At 42.6% G+C, this 23,869-nt stretch overlaps 1 protein-coding gene across 15 annotated transcripts in view; it reads left to right on the top strand.

Annotated features, from left to right (window-relative positions):
• Nucleotides 1-20,434, top strand: part of CFAP20DC (CFAP20 domain containing) — a 268,470-nt gene extending 248,036 nt beyond the window's left edge. For all 15 annotated transcript variants that reach the window (XM_053297353.1, XM_053297357.1, XM_053297344.1 and 12 more), the window contains 2 exons: nucleotides 7,039-7,130; nucleotides 19,828-20,434. In XM_053297353.1, coding sequence (XP_053153328.1) covers nucleotides 7,039-7,130; nucleotides 19,828-19,937 — 202 coding nt within the window. In that variant the 3' untranslated portion in view covers nucleotides 19,938-20,434. The remainder of the gene's footprint in view (nucleotides 1-7,038; nucleotides 7,131-19,827) is intronic.
• Nucleotides 20,435-23,869: the final 3,435 nt, after the last annotated feature.

Genomic DNA, 23,869 nt, shown 5'->3' with positions numbered 1-23,869 from the left:
ATTAAGCATGCCTGCCTGTGTGTTCAGGACCCCTTCAGAAAATGTTCATGCCACTATGAAAGTGTCATGAGGAATGTGGCAGGTTTCTAAATGATATGTTCAGTAACTCACCTTATTATAATCATTAGTCATTATTGTCTATGATTGGAGTGTTATAGCTACTAACACTAAGAAGTGAATTACACATAAAATAGTTAAGGGGGATGTCTTTTTATTGACTGTTTCTCAATAAGCATGTAGCAATCACTTAAGCTCCAGACTGATATGTCTTGTATTTGTCTAATGCAGGGATAAGGAGCCTTTTTAAAAGATAAAAAAATCTGGGGTCCAAAATTTGATTTATTTAAATGCTAAAAAAAAAAAAAAAAGCATGTTCTTTGCTAAAAACAAGTGCAAGGCAGCAAACAAAAATAAAAAATATGGTAAGATAATTGTTATGCAATGACCCAGTTCACACAATCATTCAAATCTAGCTTTAAAGTTGGTAACCGACATTAACATGATCATGTGAACCATTGTGCCAAGGTGGGAATCTCAGATTCATCTCAGGACACAAACCAACACTGATCATCTTTGTGCGAATTCTGGTGTATAGGTTATGGTGTTGGACTAAAATCAGGGAGAACAGAATTCAAATCCCCATTCAGCCATAAGATTCACTGGGTGACTCTGGGCCAGTCACTTCTCTCTGTGTGTTTAAAAGTTGGGGGGGGGGCATTGGCTCACAAGAAGCATTAACATTTTTATTGAGGGTCTGATTCTTAACTGATATTCCAAGATTAAATTCTGGAAGCCTCTAGCTCCTATATTTTGCTGGATCAGCTCTAAATAGCGTTGCACTCTGTATTAAAGCAATGTCGGTATTAAATGATTTTCACAGGAGAGTACTTTGTCAAAGAAGCATTTTCTTCAAATTGCATTTCTAGATGGACTGGGCCTGACATTACTTTAAAAAAAAAAAAAGCCCCCCCCCCCCCCCCCGTAATACTGTTTTACTGAAAAGTTGATCCACAGGCAAGGACAACATATTTCTTTTCTCCATCACCACGGTCATGCTGTGAATTACAGAATTTGGTTTCCAGAGAGTAGACTAAGCTTTCATTCATTCATTCATTTGAAAAGTGAGTTTCTAGCCCTCATGATTGCCCAGAAGCTATTCATCTATTCAGAGTTCAGAATCTAGTCCATTTTCATAGGGCTTTCAGCGGCCAGAAGGGTGGGACTTATTTAGAGCTCCCTCCACCTAGACAAACCCCTATTTCCATACCTCTGTTCAGTGTCCACCAATATACCACCCCCTTTTCTCCTCCGCTGTTTAATGTGCCCCTTTAAAGGCCTTATTATGAGGTGGAAGAGAGGCCTGTACATATTAATAATAATGTGATGAAATTGTGGCACTTTGCTGGCTGGGGTTTTTATTTTTTTATTTTTTGGTAAGTTTAATTGCTGGCTAATAGGTAAAGAGAGTTGGACACTGTGTTGCTACAACTCTGGATGGTCCTTGATGGTTCTCATTCCAGAAGAGGGGCAGTTTGAACAATACCTCCCATCAGGGGTGTAGTGGAGGGGGAGACGCGCAGGGACAGAGCACCGGTAGTTCTCGGCTTCTCTGGCTGTTGGGGTGGGCATGGCCATGGGAGCTGTCATGGAGAGTGCCTACATTCCAGAATGTGCAACTATATCACTGCTCCCCATGTGTTTAAACAAGTATTTGGAATGCATGTAGAGGGGCCTTTTGGATGAACAGACTTGCCTCGCCCCACGTAATAAAAGGACATGCCGGGAGGGCATCAGAAGGTCTGTGGAGGGTGTACAAATGGGCATGTTTTCAGCACGTCTCCTTCCTGATTGCATAGCTGGGGATGGTATCATCTGAACCGGCGCACTGACTGTATGTGACCAAGGCATGTATTTCCTGTCTCCTGGCAGAGATTCAGGGGAAGGTGTAGGAGAGGGGTAGGCAACCTACCCCTGGTGTAGGATGACGTCAGCTCACAATCCCTTCCCCAGATGGTGTGTGGGTGGAGGTGCAGTGTAAAAAGGGCAGGCTGGAATGAAGCAGCAGGGGCAGGGTGCTGCAGCATTTACGCAAACAAGATTTTCCCTCTGGTGTACAAAAACTTCAAAATGACCTCTTTAATGTGCAAAAACAGAATGTTAAAATAAACTTACAGACTTACAAAACATGTAAGCAAAGCAAATGTTCCGATGTAAAACACCATCATCAGTGCACTTTTCAGCATACTAGCTGGTAACACTTTAAGCCTTAAATACAGTAACAAAACCAGAAGTTGGGGGGGGGGGATAGACGGAAGAGAAGAAAATAGACTTTTAACCCTTTCAGTGAGCAATAGATCACAAAGCTTCTTTCATCTCTTCCTTTACATTAATATTGGGTTGCAGCTGCTCTATGAACATTGCTTCTTAAATCGTACATCTCATTAAATTTCCTTCAATTGCCAGTATTGACACTTTTGTTTGCGTTACTTCTCCTTGATGCTTCTCCCTCATGTGCATCACGCGTGGTTTAATTCGATTTTTATTGTGCTGCATATCAGCCAAATGCTCTTTATATCTTTTCATTAATGGCCTTCCTGTTTCCCCAATATAAAACACTGTACATTCCACACATTCTATCCCCCTTCACCTTACACCACCACTCATCCTCATAGATGGAACCATCCTTCCCCCCCCCCCAACCCCCACATTTATTATCATTCAGTCGCGATTTAACTAGATGTTATTTTAATGTCTTAGGTGCTGTGCATACAGCATTAGCCCTAACACCATGTCTAGTCAGAATTTCCTGTGCCTGCCCTGTAAATCTATCTGTTACAAATGGGATTTTTAAAACTGGCAACCCTTTCTCAAACTTTACCCTCCTGCTCCTACACAATGAAAGTTTATTAATTTGAATCAACTCTTCAGCCTTTTCTCTAGATGTCTCAATATGCTCCCTAGATGACACTCCTATAACCCTCTGAATATCAACAACCTGCTCCTTTACTATCCAAGGGTGTGCAGAGTTCCTGTTCATTAAGATCTCCTTTTTCATGGCCTTCTATACCACCTGTATAGTTTCTACTGAGCCCCCACTAATCCAGTTTTCTGTATCAAAAAATGATAAACACCCCTGTTCATTCGGTTGTTCCCTCATTAATCCTATATTCCCCATTCTATTAAGTTCCTCAGACTTTTTATCAGCTTGATCTTTAGTCCTAAGAAGTTTGGTTGATTGATTGATCAAATTTGTAGACTTTTTGCCCAGAAGCTCCGCAGCCAGTGTAGCTCTTTCAACACAGGAGTGACATGGTCTCTCCAAGATGACCCAGAGACATAACAGCCCTGCTGGATCAGGCCCAACTATCCCATTTCCCACAGTGGCCCACCAGATGCCTCTGGGGAGCCCACAAGCAAGAGGTGAGGGAATGCCCTCTCTCCTGCTGTTGCTCCCCTGCAACTGGTACTGAGAGACCAACCTGGTTGCCGCATTCTGTACCAACTGCAGTTTCTGGACTACATACAAAAGCAGCCCCACAAGAGAGCGTGTTGCAGTAGTCAAGTCTGGAGGTTACCAGCATATGTACCACTATTTTGAGGTCATTATCTCAAGAAATGGACGCAGCTGGCGTATCAGCCGAAGCTGATAAAAGTCACCTCTGGCCACTACCTCAACCTGTGACACCAGGGAGAGGTTTGGATCCAGAAGCACCCCCAGACTGCATACCTGTTCCTTCTGGGGAAGTGTGACCCCATCCAGAACCGGCAGATCAAAATCGTCTCCAGATTTTCGACCACACACAATAAGTACCTCTGTCTTATCTGGATTCAGCCTCAGTTCGTTATCCCTCATCCAGCCCATCACTGCCTCCAGGCAGGCATTAAGAGATATTATGCCTTCACTTTATGATGTTGACATGGAGAAATCAATTTGGGTGTCATCAGCATACTGATAACACCCTGCACCAAATCTCCTGATGATCTCTCCTAGCTGTTTCATGTAGATGTTAAAAAGCATTGGTCCTGAGGGATGCCATATAAAAGTTCACATTTTTTTTCCAAATTCAATTTTTATTAATTTTAACAGTAGTAATATTATCATTCATTGCAAATACACACAAAAAGGTGGACTTCCCACACACATCTCTTCGTGAATCATCAACTATAAAATTTACCCTTGCTATAATAATAATTCAAAATATAAATTCAAACCCTTACAAACATAGCTAATCTACCCAAACTGCAGTTTTTTACTAAATTTCAAACCCTGCTGTAAAGTCCATAGTAGGAAAGTAATTCTTTAGATACAACAAGAATGGTTTCCAATCTTCTTTAAAACATTCCAAGTTTTGGTCTCTTATTAGTGCTGTAAGTTTTGCCATCTCCGCATATTCCAAAATTTTTATCAGCCAGTCTTCTTTTGAAGGCAGTTCATTACTCTTCCATTTCTGTGCATATATAATTCTGGCCGCCGTAGAAGCATACATAAAAAATGTTAAATTAGTTGTAGAGATTACACCTTGTGTTATTCCCAGCAGGAAGGATTCTGGCTTCTTAAGAAATGTTATTTTAAATATTTTCTTTAATTCATTATATGTCATATCCCAATAGGCTTTAGCCTTCCCACAGGTCCACCACATATGAACAAAGGTGCCTTCAGAATGTCCACACTTCCAACATTTGTTTGAAACATTTTTATACATTAATGCCATTTTTTTTGGTGTCAGATACCATCTATACATCATTTTATAATAGTTTTCTTTTATAGCATAACATGCAGTGAATTTTAAATTATTTTTCCATAACTTTTCCCAGGCTGCCATTTCTATATTATGCCCCACATCTTGAGCCCACTTTATCATAGTCGTTTTAACCACTTCCTCTCTTGTCTCCTCCAGAAGCAACAGTTTATACATTTTAGAAACTAATTTATCATCATTTTGACATAATTCCTTCTCAAAATTTGAAGTCTGATCCTCAAATCCAACTTTAAAGTCTTTCTTATATATCTCATTTAACTGATGATGCTGAAACCAATCTCTAACCAAATCTTGTATTTCAGTTAAACTTTTTAACTTACAATCCTTTTCCTGAAAATGTAACAAATCCCTATAGGTACCCCAACACATTTGCATATTTACTTCTTTATGTGATAAGGCCTCAATCGGAGATATCCATAACAGAGTTTTAGGTTCAAACCAATTTTTGTATTTTAACCACACCCTCATTAAACTCCTTCTCACATAGTGGTTCAAAAAGTCTTTATATATTTTACTTTTTTCATACCACAGATACGCATGCCATCCAAACCTTCTGTCAAATCCTTCCAAATCAAGAATTCTAGGGTTCCTTAATGTTATCCATTCTTTTAACCATGTCAAACAAACAGCATCAAAATATAACCTTAGGTCTGGCAAGGTAAGACCACCTCTTTCCTTTGCATCTGTTAAATTCTTAAAATTAATTCTTGGTCTTTTTCCCCCTGCCAAACAAACTTAGTTATGTCCTTCTGCCATTGCTTAAAACAAGTTAAAGTGTTAATTATGGGAATAGTCTGAAAGAGAAACAACATTTTAGGCAAGACATTCATTTTCAGCACTGAAATTCTTCCCATTAAAGACAAATTCATTTTAGACCATCTTTGTAGATCAATTTTCACTGAATTCCATATTTTAACATAGTTGTTTATGAACAACAAGGAGTTGTTATTTGATAACCAGACCCCCCAGATATTTAACTTTCTTCTCCACTTTCAACTCACTTATTTCAGAGAATCTGTCCTTGGTTTTCTGATCCATATTTTTAATTAAGACCTTGGTCTTAGTCTTATTTATATAGAATCCAGCCAGCTGACCAAATTGTTGTATTTTATCCAAGAGTCTTTCAATCTTGTCCATTGGATTCTCTAAAAACAGCACAACATCATCTGCAAAGGCTCTCAACTTGTAATCCTGTTTCCCAATTTTGGGACCATGTAATTTATCATCTTCTCTGATAGTTCTACAAAGCACTTCTAGAACCAATATGAAAAGCAATGGGGAAAGTGGACATCCTTGTCTAGTCCCTTTTTGAATTACACAGTTGTCTGATAGTTCCCCATTTACAATAATCTTAGCATATTGCTCCGAATAAATTGTCTTAATTGCCCTAATAAAATTGTTGCCAGCAGTCATTACCTCTAGTAATCTCCACATAAATTGCCATGAAATATTGTCAAAAGCTTTCTCTGCATCCAAAAAAATCATCGCCATCTGTTTATCATTATGTTTTTCATAGTACTCCAATACATTCAAGACTGTTCTGACATTGTCTCTCAGTTGTGTCTTTGGCAAAAATCCAGCTTGATCTTCATGAATAAAATGCCTTAATATAACCTTCATTCTTCTTGCCAAAATGGCAGCAAAAAGTTTGTAATCATTATTTAAAAGTGAAATTGGTCTATAGTTTTTAACTGACATTAGGTCTTGATCTGGTTTTGGGATTACTGCAATATTTGCATACTTCCACGAATCCGGCATAATCCCTTTTTGTAGAATATCATTCATAGTCCATTGAAGAGGTGGTATGATTTGATCTTTAAATGATTTATAGTACAAAGCTGACAGTCCATCAGGCCCTGGGGCCTTGTTGGGCTTAGCTTGATTTATTGTTTCTGTTACATCCATAATTGTCAACTTATGAGCAGAAAAAATGTGCATAAATTCTCCTGTCCGTGGTTGATAGCTTCAGGATGGGGGCATTTATGCTGGGGAATCACTGCAAGGGCAAAGAATGCCAAAAAAAAAAAAACCACCTTGATTTAATCACACTTCCTTTGTGGTTTTGTGCATCTGATTTTTTTTTAAACTTTTTTTTTTAATTTCTCTCTTCCATGCCCTGTCAAATTGGGAGCAGTAATAGGGGGAGGGATGGGGCAAGAGGAGATAAAGAAGTGTTGTTCGATATTTAATGGCCACTTGTTATACAAAACTATATCTGTTGTATCATAAGCTAAACATTTATCTTTTTCAGAGCTGTGACTTAAATTGTGTTTTCCAGGGACTGGCTAAATGTATTCAGCCCTCCTATAATTCCTCCAAGTCAACAGCTGATAGAGCACTCTGAAAAAACAGCAAATGTGACCTCTCAAGGTAAGCATGGTGTGTGTGAAAGACAAGTTTGTTACTCACTCCAGACTGAGCCAAAAACGGGAGCAGGAGGACATAGACCAGCAACATACTCCCAATGTCTTGGAGCGAGAATAGCTTTCAAACTGCATTTGCCCATATGAACCTACCAGGGCCCTCCATTCAGCATCTCAGGCCCTTCTCATGGCTCCACCCCTAATAGAGATCCAGTTGGTGGGGACTAGAAACAGGTCCTTTTTTGTCATGGCCCCTTGACTTTGGAATGCCCTCCCGAAAGGGCTTCACTATGCTCCCCTCCCTTGGTGTTTTTAAAAAACAACTGGAAACACATCTTTTTAGAGCGCTTGTTTCATCTGCTGCTTATATCTGGTAGATGTCTTAGTTTTTAGCTTTTAAGTTTAATTTAAAATTTTTAAAATTTCTAAATGTGGTTTTAGCCTGGTCTTTTAACTTTTTTTGGTTTTATATTATATCTATTTTATTAATGTTGTGAGCCGCCCCAAGCAGTAGTGTTCTGGTAGGGCAGGGTATAAATAATTTATATAAACAAACAAGTTCCAGCAAGATGCCATACTTTCCCCCCAGCCGGGGACTGTGGTTAATGTAAATCAGAGATGTGCCTTTCCACAGAACATGACTACTGTCTCTCACTAATTTTGTACACGGTAAAAATTGCACACTGCAGGCCACCTCCTGAGTAAGAGTAGGTGCCCACGAGATCTTTTTTCCCCTTCACAATTCTATGAGTGCATTAATATTTGGTTTATGAAATGAAGGGTGCTAGGAGACACTTCTTCCTGGAAGCCATGACCCCTGACCCCAACCTGTAGGGGCTAAACTTGAAGCAATATGGGCGCTCCATGTCCCAAATTTTGTACACCTTTTTCTTTCTTAAGAAGCAGCTGCAGGGAAGGGGCAGTTTAGGTCAGGGAGCAGGGTATTCTGACACATAGGGCAAGACACACATACGATGCCGGGTCTTTAGAGGCAGGGATCATCTGAGTGCTGGCGTGGGAACGTTACAAAAGGGAAATCACAAACTTCTAATGCAAAATATACATCATTTATTGAATAGCAGTCAAAATATACAATCTCATTTGGGGAATTGTTAAAGTAGATGCCTAATTGTAATAGTAGCAAAACAGATAATTAACATGGGGAATTTAAGAAACTAAAACTCATTTGTCAACACAGAAAAGCAATGCATTCAATAATGATGACTGGAATGAATGGCATGACCATAGTGTTTTAAAAGACCTAGAGAGTCTCCTTAATGTTATGCTAGCTGCTAGCATGGCAATGCTGTGGGGATGCCTCCTGAGACAGGCAGGGTATTAATTGTCATGAAACAAAGCAAATTGGGAGAACCAAATAGTTAGAGAAGGAGGGGATCGGCAAAACGTGTTAATGCAACGCAGCTGCCCTTGAAGGTAGACCGGGTGACTTAAATCGGCGGCAGCTACACATTGGTTGAAGAGCAAAAGGGGAGGCTAGGTTTTGAGAGAAGGTAAGCATGAGAGGGCAGTTCTCCTGGACTCACGATAATTTAGGTTGCTAGAGCTAGAGGTTAGGGTGGGGATGTTTCGATGATTCAGTTAATCTTTGAGCATAGTTGGAGCATCCTGTCCACAAATATGAATCTCCGTTATGCTTCTGTTTGACAAAGAGGGAAAGTACCAGTATGGTACTTGGACAGCAGACTATTGGGGCACCAGTGAGATGGCAAGATGCCCCCCTGCCCCCTGCTTAAAAACAGCAACAAAGCGGCAGGATGTGGCCCAACAGCCCAATTTTGTGGTCTGATTTGGAAGGCAAAACTGGATAGAATTGGCTACAAGGGCAATGTCAAGAGTCACAGTGCAGTAGAACGGCAAAGGTGTTGCTCTGCTGATGTCATCAGAAAGATGCATTGAGTTCAGCTAGTGGTTGTGGTATGAATATCAGCGAACATTATTAGGGTGAAATTCTTTCCTCTCTCTCCCTACTTTCTCAAAGCTCTTGGGTCTCCTTTTCCTCAGTCCTCTGGATTGCAGGAGGATCCCACCATTTCCCTCCAAGAGAATTCAGTGTGAGATCTCAGTATGTTTCAGTTGTGGATTTTAGCTGCCTCAGGAATGAAGCCATCTCAATGATTTATTCTTTAATATAGATGATGCTCCTCAAATTGGGAATCTTTTCATGGGTGTGTAAATTTGTAATTGCTTATGACAGCAGAATAGAGCCCAGCTGTCAAGACAGGACCTTGCTTTGAGGCATTGGACAATACTTTACGTTAAGAGCCCTAAACATGCCAAAGAGAATGGGACAGTAATCCTTGACTTAAAGGCACATTCGATATATATTTCTGATGGGGGCCTGAGAAAAATCCTTAATGTTAACCTAATAAAAACCAACAGTAGCTGAAACCGGGCTATCATTCCCATAAAGCTAGTAGCTGAGCGAGCAGATCTTAGAAACCGTTCAGCATAGCCTGCAAAATGTTGTTAAATTGACTTGCCTTCAAAATAATAATGCATTTGATGATCACTCAGGCATTTTGCATAGGAAAATTATGCAAAGGGATTTTTCCTTACCTGCTCATCTGCCACCCTACCGCTTTTCCAGCGTCTGCAAGGACGCTGTAGGGAACAGTGCTGCAGCTGGGTACGGCCTTTTGGAGAGTGGGCCCCGCCCCTGGAAAAGGGGCGGGGTGGCAGACAGGCAGGTAAGGAGCTGCTTCCCTGCTTTTTAAGGGAACTGCTCCCCACCCCGCCAAACTGGTTCAAATGCCGTTGCCCAAGCTGGTTCGGTACTTTCCAGAGGAGGTGCTGAACAAGCTTGTGCACATCCTTAGAATGAAGGTCGTGGGTGGAGCAAGACTTTAACGGTTCAAACCAGCACCCCTTTAATATTTAAAACATCTGGTTTGAAAGAAGGGGACATGCAACTTTCAACTAGCCTGGATGTGGGAGCTGCCAGTTGGGTTCCAAGTGGGGCTGTTAATGAAAGGTAATGCAAACCCTTCAAGTCAAGTGCCCTTCATCTGTGCCTGAAAACTGTTTTGATTCGTGGTTAAATCTAGTGAGTTAGTTTTACACTAGATATTTTAAAATGTAATTATTACTTAGGTCCAGCCTGACGCACAAGCTCGTTAAGGCAAAATACTAGGGCCAAAGAACTTATTTAGCCACAGCTGTGGGCTTGAGCATGCCCAGTGGGCATGCTCACTTGACAGACAATCCCTCATTCAGTGCCATGTCACAAACTGCTTTTACAGGTCCCCTCAGTTTCTAGCTGTAGTGATAGTCAGGCTTCAGGGAGGACGCCTCAGTTAGAGTAACTGCTTGGAAGGCAGGCCTCTCCAAATAAGAGGAAAAGCCTGGGAGAATCAAATCTTAGTGGCCCAATCCAGAGTGTGCTTGATAACAACCTATAGAGAAGTCGGGAAGGGGTGTGTGAGAGTTCAGTTCTTCCCTGGAGGCCTCAGAGTGAGGTCTGGTCAGCAATTACTGTAAGGAAAGGGGAGACTAACAGCCTTGGTCTGGGAATCAACTGGAGGTTCCTTACCTGGAAGTAAGTAGGAAGGATAGGGACTAGGGATGTGCAAACCAGCTTGACCTCGAGCCGGTTCACCATCGAACTGGTCCATCTCTGCTCAAGGTTGAGCCGAAACACACACACCCCAAGCCATCTCAGGGCTGGCTCAGGGGTTATACAGTGTTATTCTAAACAGCTCACTGCCTCCAGGGAGGGTCCTCTGGCAGTTCCTCTCCCTGCTCTCTGAAGGGCCACTTCAGCCCATTTTGGGGCCCTTCTGGCCCTTTCTCCGGTGGCAGTGGCCATTGCAGGCTGCTCCGCATGCTCCCTGGCCATTTGAATGGCTGGGTCATGACCCACACCATGCAAATGGTCAGGGTGCATGAACGGCAGCCTCCAAAATAGCCACCACTACCGAAGAAAGGGCCGGAACAGCCCCAAAACGGGCTGGAACGGCCCTTAGAAGACCAGGGAAGGCTGGTGGGGGGAACAGGAACTGCCACACACCCCACAGCCATGGCAGGACCCCCTGGAGGCAGTGAGTGAAGTTGGGGGACATGCCTGGTTTGGTTCAAGTCCAGTTTGGACTCAGTTTGAACCGGGCAAACCGGTTTTGTGCATACCCATAATAGTGACCAGTTGAGCTAGATACATCAGGGAACTTATTTTTGTTTAAGTGTTTCTGACTGCATGGTTCTTGTAGTTCCTGGGGAAGGGTTTAACTTGAATGGAAGCAACAGCATTTGTGATGCCTCTATAGTTTTCCTTATCATCCAATTATTAATAAATCTTTGTGGTTGGATTTGTTCAGGACTCTCATGCTCCTGAAGGCCTAAGACTGCTCAAGCCTTTCTGGTAAAGAGGAGTTTTCCAATTTACTCTCCCAGAATATTCCCTTGGAAGAGTGAATCTGCTCATGTAAAAAGTAGGTGGTGGCAGCCTACCCAGGACTCCTCACAGCTCAAGGAGGGATTTTGTATCCCCAACTCTCTTTGATCATTACACTAGCGATTTGTTACGTGCCAAGGGAGCTGCTATTCAAGAAGCACAAGCCCAAAGCCCTCTTGAGCCTGTAGAAATAGTTATTGTGCGATTCCTTGGATGTCAGCCATGAACGTTTCACCATTTTAAGGAATGGCCTACATTTCCTGCATAGAAAGCACTTTCCCTGTCTAGAGAAGATGGTTGTTAGCATTCCCTCCCTATTGAATGTGGCTTATAGCCTGCAGTGCTGGCAATGGGGTTGGGGTCATGTCCCAGCACTGGCTGCTGTAAGTCGTGTCCAGTGCAGTGGCCCATAGGATTAAATTGCATGGCACTGCTAGATCTCTCACAACATTCTTCTGTGGATTACAAGCCTAGTGGAAACTACAATAGAACAAGCAGCTGCCAGCCAAGGGTGGATACCTCCTAAATCACAGGCACACGCAGGCTTGAAGATAACAAAACCAAGTTATCAGCCAAGAAAACCTGTGATTATTTACTGCTGGTACAGAATATCCTTGTCAACTTTTATATGCATCTCTAATGATATCCTAAAACAAAACAAAAATCAATTTTGTTGTTCATGCTAATAAAAGATCTCTGTGATATCCTTTATTTAGGGCATAACTCATAGCTAAGAGCTCATTTTATATATATATATTTTATAGGTCCTAGTTTATTTGTGAAGGAACTGCTTCTTCAGAAATATATCCTTTTCTTTAAAAAATGGATAAATACAGATTTGAAAAAATGTAATAGACGGAAAAATTGAAATAATTCATGTTTTACACAAACAAAAACAAAACACTACCACCCTTTTCATAATTATTGTCAGGCTTATTCTGTTTTCTTTCTTAAATAAGAATTGTTTTATCATGCCAGAAGGGTCCATCTAGTCTAGCATTCCGTTTCCCACAGAACTCACTAGATGCTTTTGAGTACTCACAACCAGCAGAATAGAAAGGCAAAGGTTTTTCCTTGGTTTTTGCCCCAACACATAGTATTCAGATGTACCTTTGCACACAGCAGTTCCATCAGTCCCAGGGCATGGTCTGAAGAAAGCACCAATATGTATGTATATTTACATAATGTAAATATACAGTTCTACTCCAAAATAGAACACCCAAGGTAACCTCCAATAAAAACAAAACAAAATAAATACTATATAGTACCTGACATCATAAAATGGAGCACAGCAGAAAAGAAAAGAAGCAGCAGATAATTTCTGGGAGACTAAAAAACCAGTTAAACAGGAGACAAGCCAAACGCTTACCTAAACAAAAATGCCTTAGTATATTTTTTAGTCATTTGATTTTAGGCATTTCAAACAGGCTACAAGTTTTAAAAAACACAATAATAATCACAACTAATAGGATTTTTTTAAAAAATCAGTAACTGAAAACTAAAACTTTAAAAAGCCTGAGAGGATAAGAAAACCTTTGGTGCTGAAATAATAGCATAGGTGCTGGCAAGCCTCTTTGCAAAGGGAGTTCCATAAACAGAGTTCCATAACTGTACCCTCAGCAGAGGTACCTGGAGAAAAGTTTCCAAAGAATATGTTAGCACATGGAAAGTTGCTAAACCAATATCATGAGGTAGGGAGTTTCACCACTGGAATGTTGTCATGGAGAAGGTCCTTTCCCATCTTCCCATCAATTCAGCTGGTGGTGGACCATGCAGATGTAACAACCTGGCTGAAGCTACTCAGATCTGGGTCTGGTCAGTGTCTGGATGGAAAATCTCTTGGGAACCCCAGGTACAGCACCTTGAGTGCCATTGTATGCAGTATATACATATTGAACCAGTTCAGAGGCCATTTATGGGCCTCCGAACCGGTTCAAATGACTGGCGGTTCCGCCACTTCAAAGGCGGGGGGATGACTGTAAGGATGTGGGAGGGTGCACTTACCCCTCCCGCCACTCCCCCCCCCCGCCACTGATATTCCATTGTAAACCAGTCCAGTGGGGTGGCAACATACCTCTCTGCTGGTCTGTCCCGTCGGACCAGAAGTAAGCACAAGTACCACGCGTGTGTGCACACGCTATGCACGTGAGTGAGCGTGATGTGCACACGTGCACTGGGTACTTCTGCTTACTTCTGTCCAACAAGGGGACGGGGCAGCAGGGAGGTACGCTGCTACCCCACCGGACTGGTTTACAATGGAGCGCCAGTGGGGAGAAAGCTGCAGAAGGGATAAGTGCACCCTCTCCCGCCCTTATAGTCATCCCCCCACTTTCGAACTTGCCCGTGCCGAATCCGTGCACATCCCTAATACGTATATAAATATGCAACCTATACAATAATGAGATGTGGCTGGCAGTTTCCTTGTCCACACCAGTTTGTTAGTCGAATCCGCAGGAAGGGTGATGCTAGTAGGGGAAAGAACTTCATCATTCCCCACACCCCAGTGGCTGGTTCCAGCATCTAGATCAGTGCTGCACAAAATGTGAGCCATCAGGCCAAATGCTGTCCACCAGCCATGCACTGATATCTGCCAGTTGTTTTAACTGCACTCAGGCAGCAAAAACAGGAGGTTCACGGACACTCTGGTGGGTTATGTTTGGCTTGGTAAATCAGTTAGACCGCCCTGACTGTAAATATTTACAGGCATGGGGTGAGAAACAGCAAGAAGGAAGGGTGTCCCATATGGCTACAGCAATGTATGTATTTGCTCCAAGATCCTCACTGGGGATGGGTGAGAGGGAGGCTTTTATATCCCTAGGGAGGCTAGCCTTGCACTGGTCTACAATAGACATCCCCAGGGCATATTTCCTTCTAAAAGATTAAGCTAGTAACTGAGTTGGAAACAGCGAGGCGAGTCTCGCGATCAGTGAGACTCGCCGGAAGGGAGTTTGCGGGGAGAACGGGCTTGGCCTGCTCTCCCCACAGACGATCGGAAGGCAGCCTTGGGCAGCCAGACTGGCCGCCCACACGACTGCTGGCTCCTTCAGGGAATTGGGGGCCATGTGGCCCACAGAAGTTCCAGGATGTCCCATGCGAATGCCCCACAGGGGGAGGATGCCCCGCAGAGGAACTAGCCCTATCCACTCCCAGCACAGTACTCCAGTGACTATTGCTGGTGTCTGTCTTAAGTTTCTTTTTAGATTGTGAGCCCTTTGGGGACAGGGATCCATCTTATTTATTTATTATTTCTCTGTGCAAACCACCCTGAGCCATTTTTGGAAGGGCGGTATAGAAATTGAATGAATGAATGAAAAGGGAAGCAGGGTCAAATTCAAGAGCTAAAATATGCATGCACAAGCTGACCTTCAGCCTGACTTCCAAAAGAAAGACATCCCCAAGAAGAAAGCCAAATAACTCTTTTGAAAGATGATCAGGGCCAGACTGAGCAACAGATCAATAGAGAGCCCCAATAATCCTGAAGAGTAAAGTTACCTACTGGTCTCTATCCTTGTATAGAACTTTAAAAAATGCAGTGTGCTTTATGCTGCTCAATAATCTTACAAGGTATTGAAGCTTTTCACACATGGATGCATGCAAAACTGGGCTTATGTTGCCCAGCCTGGTTTTGCATGTGTGTGTGTGTACCGCCGGGATCAAGCCAATCCCGGTGGCACCACAGCAGCAAACTTGCCTATGAAGCCTCACTTTAAAGTGAGGTTAAGGGAGCGCTCCCTTAACCTCGTTTTTAAGATTGTCTGTCAGCCACGATTTCGAGCAGCCGCAATTAGCAGACTCGGGGAGAGGGGATCCCCATTACGCACCATGCACTCACAGGGTGCATTATTGGAGCTCTGGGACACAGGGTGACGCATCCCGGCACCCTGACCCTTGGAGCTGCCAGCAGCAGCCGGTGCTCGTCTGCAGGTGGAGTAGTCATTTTTAGGGCTTCCTCCACGGAAACCCTGTAGCCCTTTCTCACTGGTTGTGAGAAAGGGCTCGTTATGTCTACTCTATAGATGATGGTTAGGGAAGATTTTACTTTGTTGTAAACTGCCCAGAGATGTAAGTTTTGGGTGGTATAAAAATATGTTAAATAAATAAATAAAATAATGAAGTGTGATGCTGAAAGAATGAAGAACCAAAGGCCACTCAAGGGGTCCATAGCTCAGTTTATTTGTATATTCAGCAGAATCAATTGGGAAAGCTTTCCTGGACTTATACTGCTGGAGGCTACAGGTAAAGATATTCAAGTTTAAAGTTTCCAGTCCCACCCCCCACCCCCTTTTTCGTACTTGCTTGAATGTATAAACTGAGTGACCTGAGATTCAAACCTGGATCCTAGTCCCACTCTACATCCACTGGACTACACTGATTCACTTATCCTGCTTCTGTGATCATATATAAAGGAAGAAAAAAGGCCTCTGTCACTCCTTTAGGGCTTCTTCCTGAGCAGATCTGATATTTCAAAAGGTGATGTGCTCCTGCCTGCCAGGCTCCTGAACTGCAGAGGTTCTGAGCAGCTACATCAGTCCTCCTGCTTTTTGTTCACTGAGTTCTGGTCACCAGGGATACTCTTGGGAAAGACCCTGGGCTGATCACTGAAAGCACGCTAGGCTGCCAACTGTGAGAAACTAGCCTGTGCGGTGAAGTACAGGTGCCAGTTATCTGCAGCTCATACATCTTCTATGGTACTATACTACCTAAGCACAGGCACAAGCTGGTTTAGTTTCTGAACTTTTATGATGGAAGGCTTCAATCAGAAATCCAGCTATTTCTTTATATATAGGTTTCTTTTATGTGTGTGTGTGTATATATATATCAATCTCTCTCACACACACACACACACACACTCTCTCTCTCGCTCTCGCTCTCTCTTCTGAAAGGAAAGGTGCACTGGTAGAGGGAATTGTGCACAATCTGTACCCTCCAGTTAGCATAATCTGCATTTTCTTGCACAATTCCAGCTGTGAATAGATCCCTGAGCACTGGGAAGCTGCTGCTGTTGGCATATGTTGCTGTTGGCATAACAGGCCATTACTTTGAGCCAGCAGAGCATACAGTGCAGTTACTTTGTACTGTCACTCTGAGAAAGAGGTAAACACTTAGGATGAAATGTAGAATACAGCCTGCATTCAACTGTGAATTATTATTTGCTGTCAAGTTATTATCCATCATATACTCTACTTTTAGCTCTTATAAAAATGTTTTTTGTGAAATAGGCTCAGCCTCATAGATCTCCGCTTATATTTTTTTACACTGTGGGATGGACTAAAGAAATCCTGGAAGTTGAGAGCAGAAAATTAGGATGTTCTCACAACACGGCTACCTGTGTTACCCCAGTCAGCTCGTGTCATCTGGAGCGGAGGGCTCCCAGCTGCTCCATGTACTAGCCCCACTCTTTAACCTGCTTGTTTAGCCATGGTTAAACAAAACGGTTTAACCTCAGCTGGCGATCGGCTGGATGATCGCTGGGTTGGCTACTTCTCCTTGGCCCACTGCCATTTCTGACCACTAGCCAGGGGGAAGGAGTGGCCACGCTTGTGGCATGGGGCATCCTGGGATACAGGAGGGGAAAGTCCTACTCCCAGCTCTTGCCGTCGCCATGCTGCCACTCGTATGGGCACGCAGCGTGGTGGAGGGAAGCACAGCCGCCGCATGTTTGGTAGGGAAAGCCGACAAACTCCTGCCTTAACCGCAGCCCTTGGAAGCCATGGCCAAAGGTTGTGTGTGCCACCTCAGTTTCTCAGTGATGACATTGATCAATCCAGGATCTGTACTGTGTCTGGATTGGCCATCAGGTATGAACTGCTGGACAAGCAATACTTGAATTTGCCTCCGGCCATGTCTTTCTTCACCCCCATGCTGTTTAATTCTGACAGGGAAGATAGCTAATGTGCTTGGAGGGGGTAGGGTAGAATGGCAGGCAGCAGCCATGAGGAGGAGCTCCACCAACAGCAATGAATTCTCCCCACCTCTGAATTTCACCCCACACCATTGAAAATCTCAGCAGTGCCCCCACATACTTTTGTGGCCTAAAGATGGAGCTCCTTCTAAAACTCTGATAAGCTGCAAGTCAGGCAAAATAGTCCTAGTGTGAATGCAATAGCACCCATTTTAGGCTGGGTTCACACACTGTCACAAGGATCCTCATCTAAAAGTTAATAAGGATCAGCGAGCCCAATGGAGCTGATTGTGAGAACCCAGAATTTCAGGGCAATCCTAGTCAAACTGCTCTGGTTAATCGGCATTTAACCAGGATAGATAACTAGGATGCAGTTCTGGTTATCTATCCTGGTTAAATCCTGGTTAACTGGAGCAGTTTGCCCAGGATTGCCCTGAAATTCTGGGTTCTCACAATCAGTTCCATGGGGCTCATTGATCCTGATTAACTTTTTAACCCGGATCTTTGTGATTGTGTGAACCCACTTTTGTATATTGGTTGTGGTGACTAGAACCCGGCCATGATCCCTTGAAGGCCATCAAGAAGAACAGAAAGTCCGGGAGTGAAGATGGCCTCAGGCTAGAGATGTCCACCGAACCGCGCCTCTGCGGGGCTGCCATCTTGCTCCCGTGCCATGTGTTCGGCCAGCCTATCGGGGCTCTGTAGTGGCTGCATAAGCAGCCAGCATACTGTTATTCACCCTCAGTTGCTTTAGACTGAGCACCCCCCCTCCTATCTCGCTTCAGTGAGGGTTGTCCAGTCCCCTTCGGGGACCAAGTAGGAATTTTTTCACCTAATTGGCCTTGGTGTGGCCTTTTTTTGTCTACTTCTCACTGACGTTCAGGGTTGTCATTTGTGTGTTTGGTCACTTGCCGGTGAGTGCGGGTTGGTATAGGTTGTCTTGATCAGTGTCTGGATGGAGGACCATTGAAGGCGAGTGGACAAGCCAAGGAACAGCCATTGCAGGTTTTGCAGCCCTTGGGCTAGGATCCTCCCCTACTCGGAGGCTGGCTGACACCCACCACTCGAGTTTTGCGGCGTGGGTGGTTGGCCTCACCTCAGCAGGGTTAACACTTCGTGGTTGTTATGATGTCCGGATTTAGTCCAGACTGAATTAACATTCAGTCGTTTACCCAGTTCTGGGCGGCCCTCCTTATGAGGCTGACTCTTAGAGGGGGTACCTGCACTCTAAAGTGTTATGCCGCATTGCAGGTTGTGTAATCTTAACTAACAAAAGTTTCCCTAGTTTATCTAATCACATGTGTCTTGTCTTTTATTGGGCCTGGGTGTGCAATAATGCAAAACCATTAGAGAGTAGAACAAAAACTATCATTGCTACAAAACCAGGAAAATAGTTGATATGCTCAGATTAGAGAACTGTTTGGCAGTATGGATTATCACTCTGTTTTTAAGGATTTACTGTATTTCAGATGTGTGTGTGACTATGAATATTAATACTGCACTGCAGACATCAAGGGAGAGAGAAAATATTCTGTCAGCTAAATTGCACCACCATTGGCCTGCTGTCCTCAGGGCATGTTGGGACATCCAAACTGATTTTTATTTTTATTTTTAAGCAGCCAAAGAGCATTTGCACAATCATTATCTTCTGGCAACCAGCCTGGATCTGTTGCTATAATCCAGATACTGCTTTTCCACAGGTTCAAAGAACTATCTTCCTCCTTCTCAGCAAACATACTTCATCACAAGTCAAGTCTGAGATTCCATCATGTGGTGGCACCATAGCAGTGGCCTGCTGTGTCAAAAACATGCGACACAGAGGGGGCGGGGGGAAAGAATCGGATGGGTGCAGTTCTGCTGATTACAGTCCTTGTCAATATGATTATTAACAAAGCCTTTCCCAGGCAAAACATCTGGATATTGGGGGTTTTTAAAACCCTTTAGAGATGATATAGCAAATAAACCTCGCTTATGCGTGTTTGCTCATTATATTTTTAAATTAGCTCTTAGCTAAGGATGGAACTTGTGTGTACAGAGGCTATATACTTTTGAATACCAGATTCTGGGGGCAAATAACAGGTAGTCACCTGTACCTCACTGCTTATGGGCTTCCCTGAAGCATCTGCTTGGCCATGGTTGGAGACAGAATGTGAGACTGGTAGACTTTTGGTTGAGTCCAGCAAATCATTTTTACCGTTCTCGGGGACTGAAGTGTTCTGGCACTGTTTGATTTTTCATCAAATAAGGTAATGTTGATTTAACTAGCAAATATCTCTTCAGTCATGAATAAAACAAAGACCTAAAGATTTTGCAGTCATCTTAAAAGATTGTACCTCCTCAGCTGCCATTTTTCAAATACAAATGAAAATTAATTGACTTCTAATTTCCTCTTAGGTGAAGGTGACTTCGGGGCCGAAGAGGATGACGTTCTCACTCTCTTGTATGACCCATGCCTAAATTGTTATTTTGATCCTGAAACTGGGAAATACTATGAGTTGGCATAGCTATTTCCAAGGCCAAGGAACATGACCTATTCTTTAATCCTGTTCCAGCACTTAGGTCTTTTCAAAATATTATTCTAAAATTGATGTTTTTCTTCCCAACAGTCCAGAACTTTATATCAGCCTATAGTGTCTGAAGAAGAACCAAAATGCTTGTAAATAATAAACAGTCTTATTTTTGTAGATTTGTGTATATTCTAATAGCAAGTTTATAAGGCTTTTGATGTTTTTCATAGACTGTTGCTGACGTTATGTAAAATATTGAAAGATTAATGTGTGTGAACAAATTACACTAAAGCTAAAATATTTGCAGGGTTAATCTGTGAATGAAGGTGTGATGAAAAAATTTCCACTAACTTGCTCATTCTTTCAACTTGAATAATTTAAGTGAATGTATTGCCTTTTTGTACTTTAGAATATAAAGTATTATATTCAAAGGGAAGTGTTCCATTAACTGCCTTTTCTCTTCTTGTTATTGGATAAAACAATATTTTATTTTATTTTTTGAACTCTCAAGCATTTTTTAAAAAAGAAATCTCAAATGATGGTACTTTTGAGACATTTCTTAAACCTTGCAAGGATGCATACACAGCTCTTTCATTCCAGCTTAATTAGCCACCCCCTGCTAAATGCATACTGCTAATTCATACTAGAACTACACCACTACACACAAAACAGAAATGGGGGAAAGGGAAATAACTACTCTCTTACCATTCTTAAATCATGAACAGGCGGCATTCCATTGTCCAGAGATCACACAAGCATGCAGCTGCCTCACCTAACAGCATATTTTCAGACAAGTGGCACTGCAAACTCCAATTTCTTATTTCTCCATCAGTGCCAGAGAATGGTTTGAAGATGTCTCATGAAGTTCTGTCTCAACACAGATCTAGGCCTAGCCATAATCTGGATAGGAGACCACCTGAGAACCACAAGTATGCCACTTTTGGGATGAACAGTAGAAAACAAATACAAATGGAATGGAATAAAAAAGTAACAAATAATACATAGTTACTATATGCCCATCTAGGGGACAATGCTTCTTCATCTACTCACTCACCCATCCATCCCCAGGCACACACATACCCAGCTTGGAGAATCCATTAGGCCCCACTGAGTGAGTATGTTTTTCTATATATTTATAACCTGACCCCATCCCAAAGGCCTACGACAGATAAGCTACATGACTCAACATATATGAATGTGATAGGCAACAACAATATCGAAATGTTTTTGAATGCATAATCTAGGCTTGGCTCTTCACATTGCCAATGTCTTGAAAATATGGTTTGCAATGGTTCGTGATTCAGCCCCCCACCCTTTTTTTAAAGAGTGTTGAGACTTTTTTTTTTAAGAGTTTTCCTTCTAAAATCTACAGTTGAGTTGCTTCCAGATTCTGGGTGTTGGTGATTTGCCTGGGTTTAAACCAGGCAAATCAATACTTTATTGATCTGGCTGGTTTTAAACGTAAGCACAGATTGGTATTGGGCCCTATACGGCACACAAAGTAACCATCCCTTCACAGAAAGTGTACAGTCTGTTTTAGATATATGGGGAGCAGTCACGGATTGATAACTGAGCAGTAGGTCAGCAGATAATTAGTTCTTCTCTCCAGACCTTTTTATCGCATAAATTAAAAACCCACAAATAAAGAACAGACATTTTGACATACAGACGTCAACTTCAGTGTTCCATTTCTCATTGTTTAAAATCCACACTCTTATATCCCAGATATTCTCCCTAAATCTAATCAGGCACCCGATTAACATGTGAAAAGGGGGGGGGATTGATGACTCACAGTTTTGCCTGCTTAACATGAACTCTAACAAAAAAACAAAGAAGGGGGGAGGGTATAAACTATATTACTGCTTACCCTTTCAATTCTTCCTTACCATTGACACCCCCCCCCCCCCGGCTGTAACTTGTCTAAATACAATGCTTCCCTTATCTTTCTTTTGAGCGTACACTGTTCAGACTCTAAGATGCTTCCTTTAAGAGTTATTGTTTTTCCATTGTGTTTATTTTTCATATGAACTGACTATGGCCTTTCCCTGTTTAGATGTTTGGCACCTGCTAGGTGTTCTTTGAATCTAGTAACCAAATGTCTTCCTGTTTCCCCTATATAGCTTTCACCACATTCTGTACCAGTAATTTTGTAAATAACAAATTTCCACAGACTCGGCAGGCTTTAATTTCACACTTTTTATCATATAATCTAGATCTTACTAACTGCTGTTTCAAAGTCTTGGTGGTTGTGCATACTACATTAACCTTGATCCCATTTGTTTTTAAACTTTTCTGACACTGCCTAATAAAGTTGTTAGAAATGAAGGGGATCTTAAGCACAGGTAAACCTACCACATATTTGGATCCCCCTGTTCTTAAGGGGAATTTATACCCATTTGTTTCTGATAGATTCCTAGCTTTTTCTATAGCTTATGTTCCTGAGATGAAACTTCAGCTGCTCTTTTAACTATATATCTTTTTTCTTCCCACCCCCCTCTGTTTGGATAAATTAGTTGTCAATTAGAAATTAGTTGTCCATAACTGACAAATATATTGTCCATTGACAATTATAATTAGATAATTAATTGTCAATGGAGGGATTCATCAAGGGACAATAGGGTGGTTCAAGAAAGACTTTGCTGAAGAACTGTTTGGAGGGGGAGCTGTATCTAGATGGTCACCAACACAGAGAATGAGAGTGCTGGGAATTTTCTCTGGTAAGAGATACCCTTCTATTACAGCAGAGTGCACCGAGGCAAAACACAATGGAGTCTGCCCAGGCATGCGTGTCTGCTAAGAGCCAAAAGAAACTTGGAGCCAGTTCATAGTTTCAAATCAATATGAGGAGTATTTATTGTAGAACTCCATTCTAGATAGGAAAGTGAGAGATAGTATCTCTAATCTAGCTAGCTAGCTGGGTGCAGACAGATGCTGTCTGCAACTCTGTGCACACATGGTTCATAGAGAGGCAAGCGTGTGTGATAGGGAGAAGAGAGGAAGGGAGGCAGGAAGGAAGGAAGTCCCTGACTAGCAATCTACATATCAAAGGGATAGTGTCAGAGTAGTAGAGAGGAGGAATGACAAATATCTTGACCCCTCTAGCCCTCTGACTCACTAGTCTGTCCCCCTCTGTCATTGAGACATGAGACAGCGCAGAGTTCTTCACTTCCAACAGAGAGAAGAAGACAAAGGTGTGCTTGACAGTAGATGAGATTGCATGGAACAGCAGAACTGAAACAGTATAAAAGGAGGTTTGTTTGTTTTTAGATTTATATCCCACTCTTCCTCTGAGAAGCTCAGAGACAGTTTTAAAGTGAGGAAATGTCATGTTATGCTAATGTGAGGAATTTGAGAGAGGAGTCTCATAATTGAAGCCATGTGGGAGAAACAGAAGGTCTGCATCGCAATTTGGAAATGTCTGGAGAAGGGAAATCAGCAAGAAGATGTTCTCATTGATAAGATGCAACCAGAGCAGGGATCAGAGTTTTGGAAGCCGGTATAAAGAATGCCAGATCTTGCACATGCTGATGAGGAAAAAGTTGACAAATGCTTGTGTGCTGGAAAAGGATACCTGGCTTGCTGGAGTTGGGGCATGTGTCACACTTTAGGTGCGAGAGGTCCTGGGTTTAATTCCCAGGCAAGCTGGTGCAGCTGAAAAAGCAGGGACCACACCTTTACATACTCAAGAAGAACCAGTTTTTCCATGGCTAGTAGTCCTGGCCAGGATTGAAGCTATAAATAGGGTGTGTGGGCCCAACAAGAACCCCTGTCTCCAAAGCTGCCTCGCTCATCTCTGGGGCTGCCTCATTTGCCCATTCTCCTCCACACAGCCACTGTGCTGCCCTGCAGCCCACCACCACTTCCTTACCCATCCCCAGTGGCACACTGCACAGCTGGTAGAGCACATCGTCACTGCTGTGGGTGGTACC

Source organism: Hemicordylus capensis, chromosome 2 (genome assembly GCF_027244095.1).
Source record: "Hemicordylus capensis ecotype Gifberg chromosome 2, rHemCap1.1.pri, whole genome shotgun sequence".
NCBI classification, from domain to species: domain Eukaryota; kingdom Metazoa; phylum Chordata; class Lepidosauria; order Squamata; family Cordylidae; genus Hemicordylus; species Hemicordylus capensis.
Note: the sequence above shows the minus strand (reverse complement) of the source record. Positions and strands in the feature narration are given on the sequence as shown.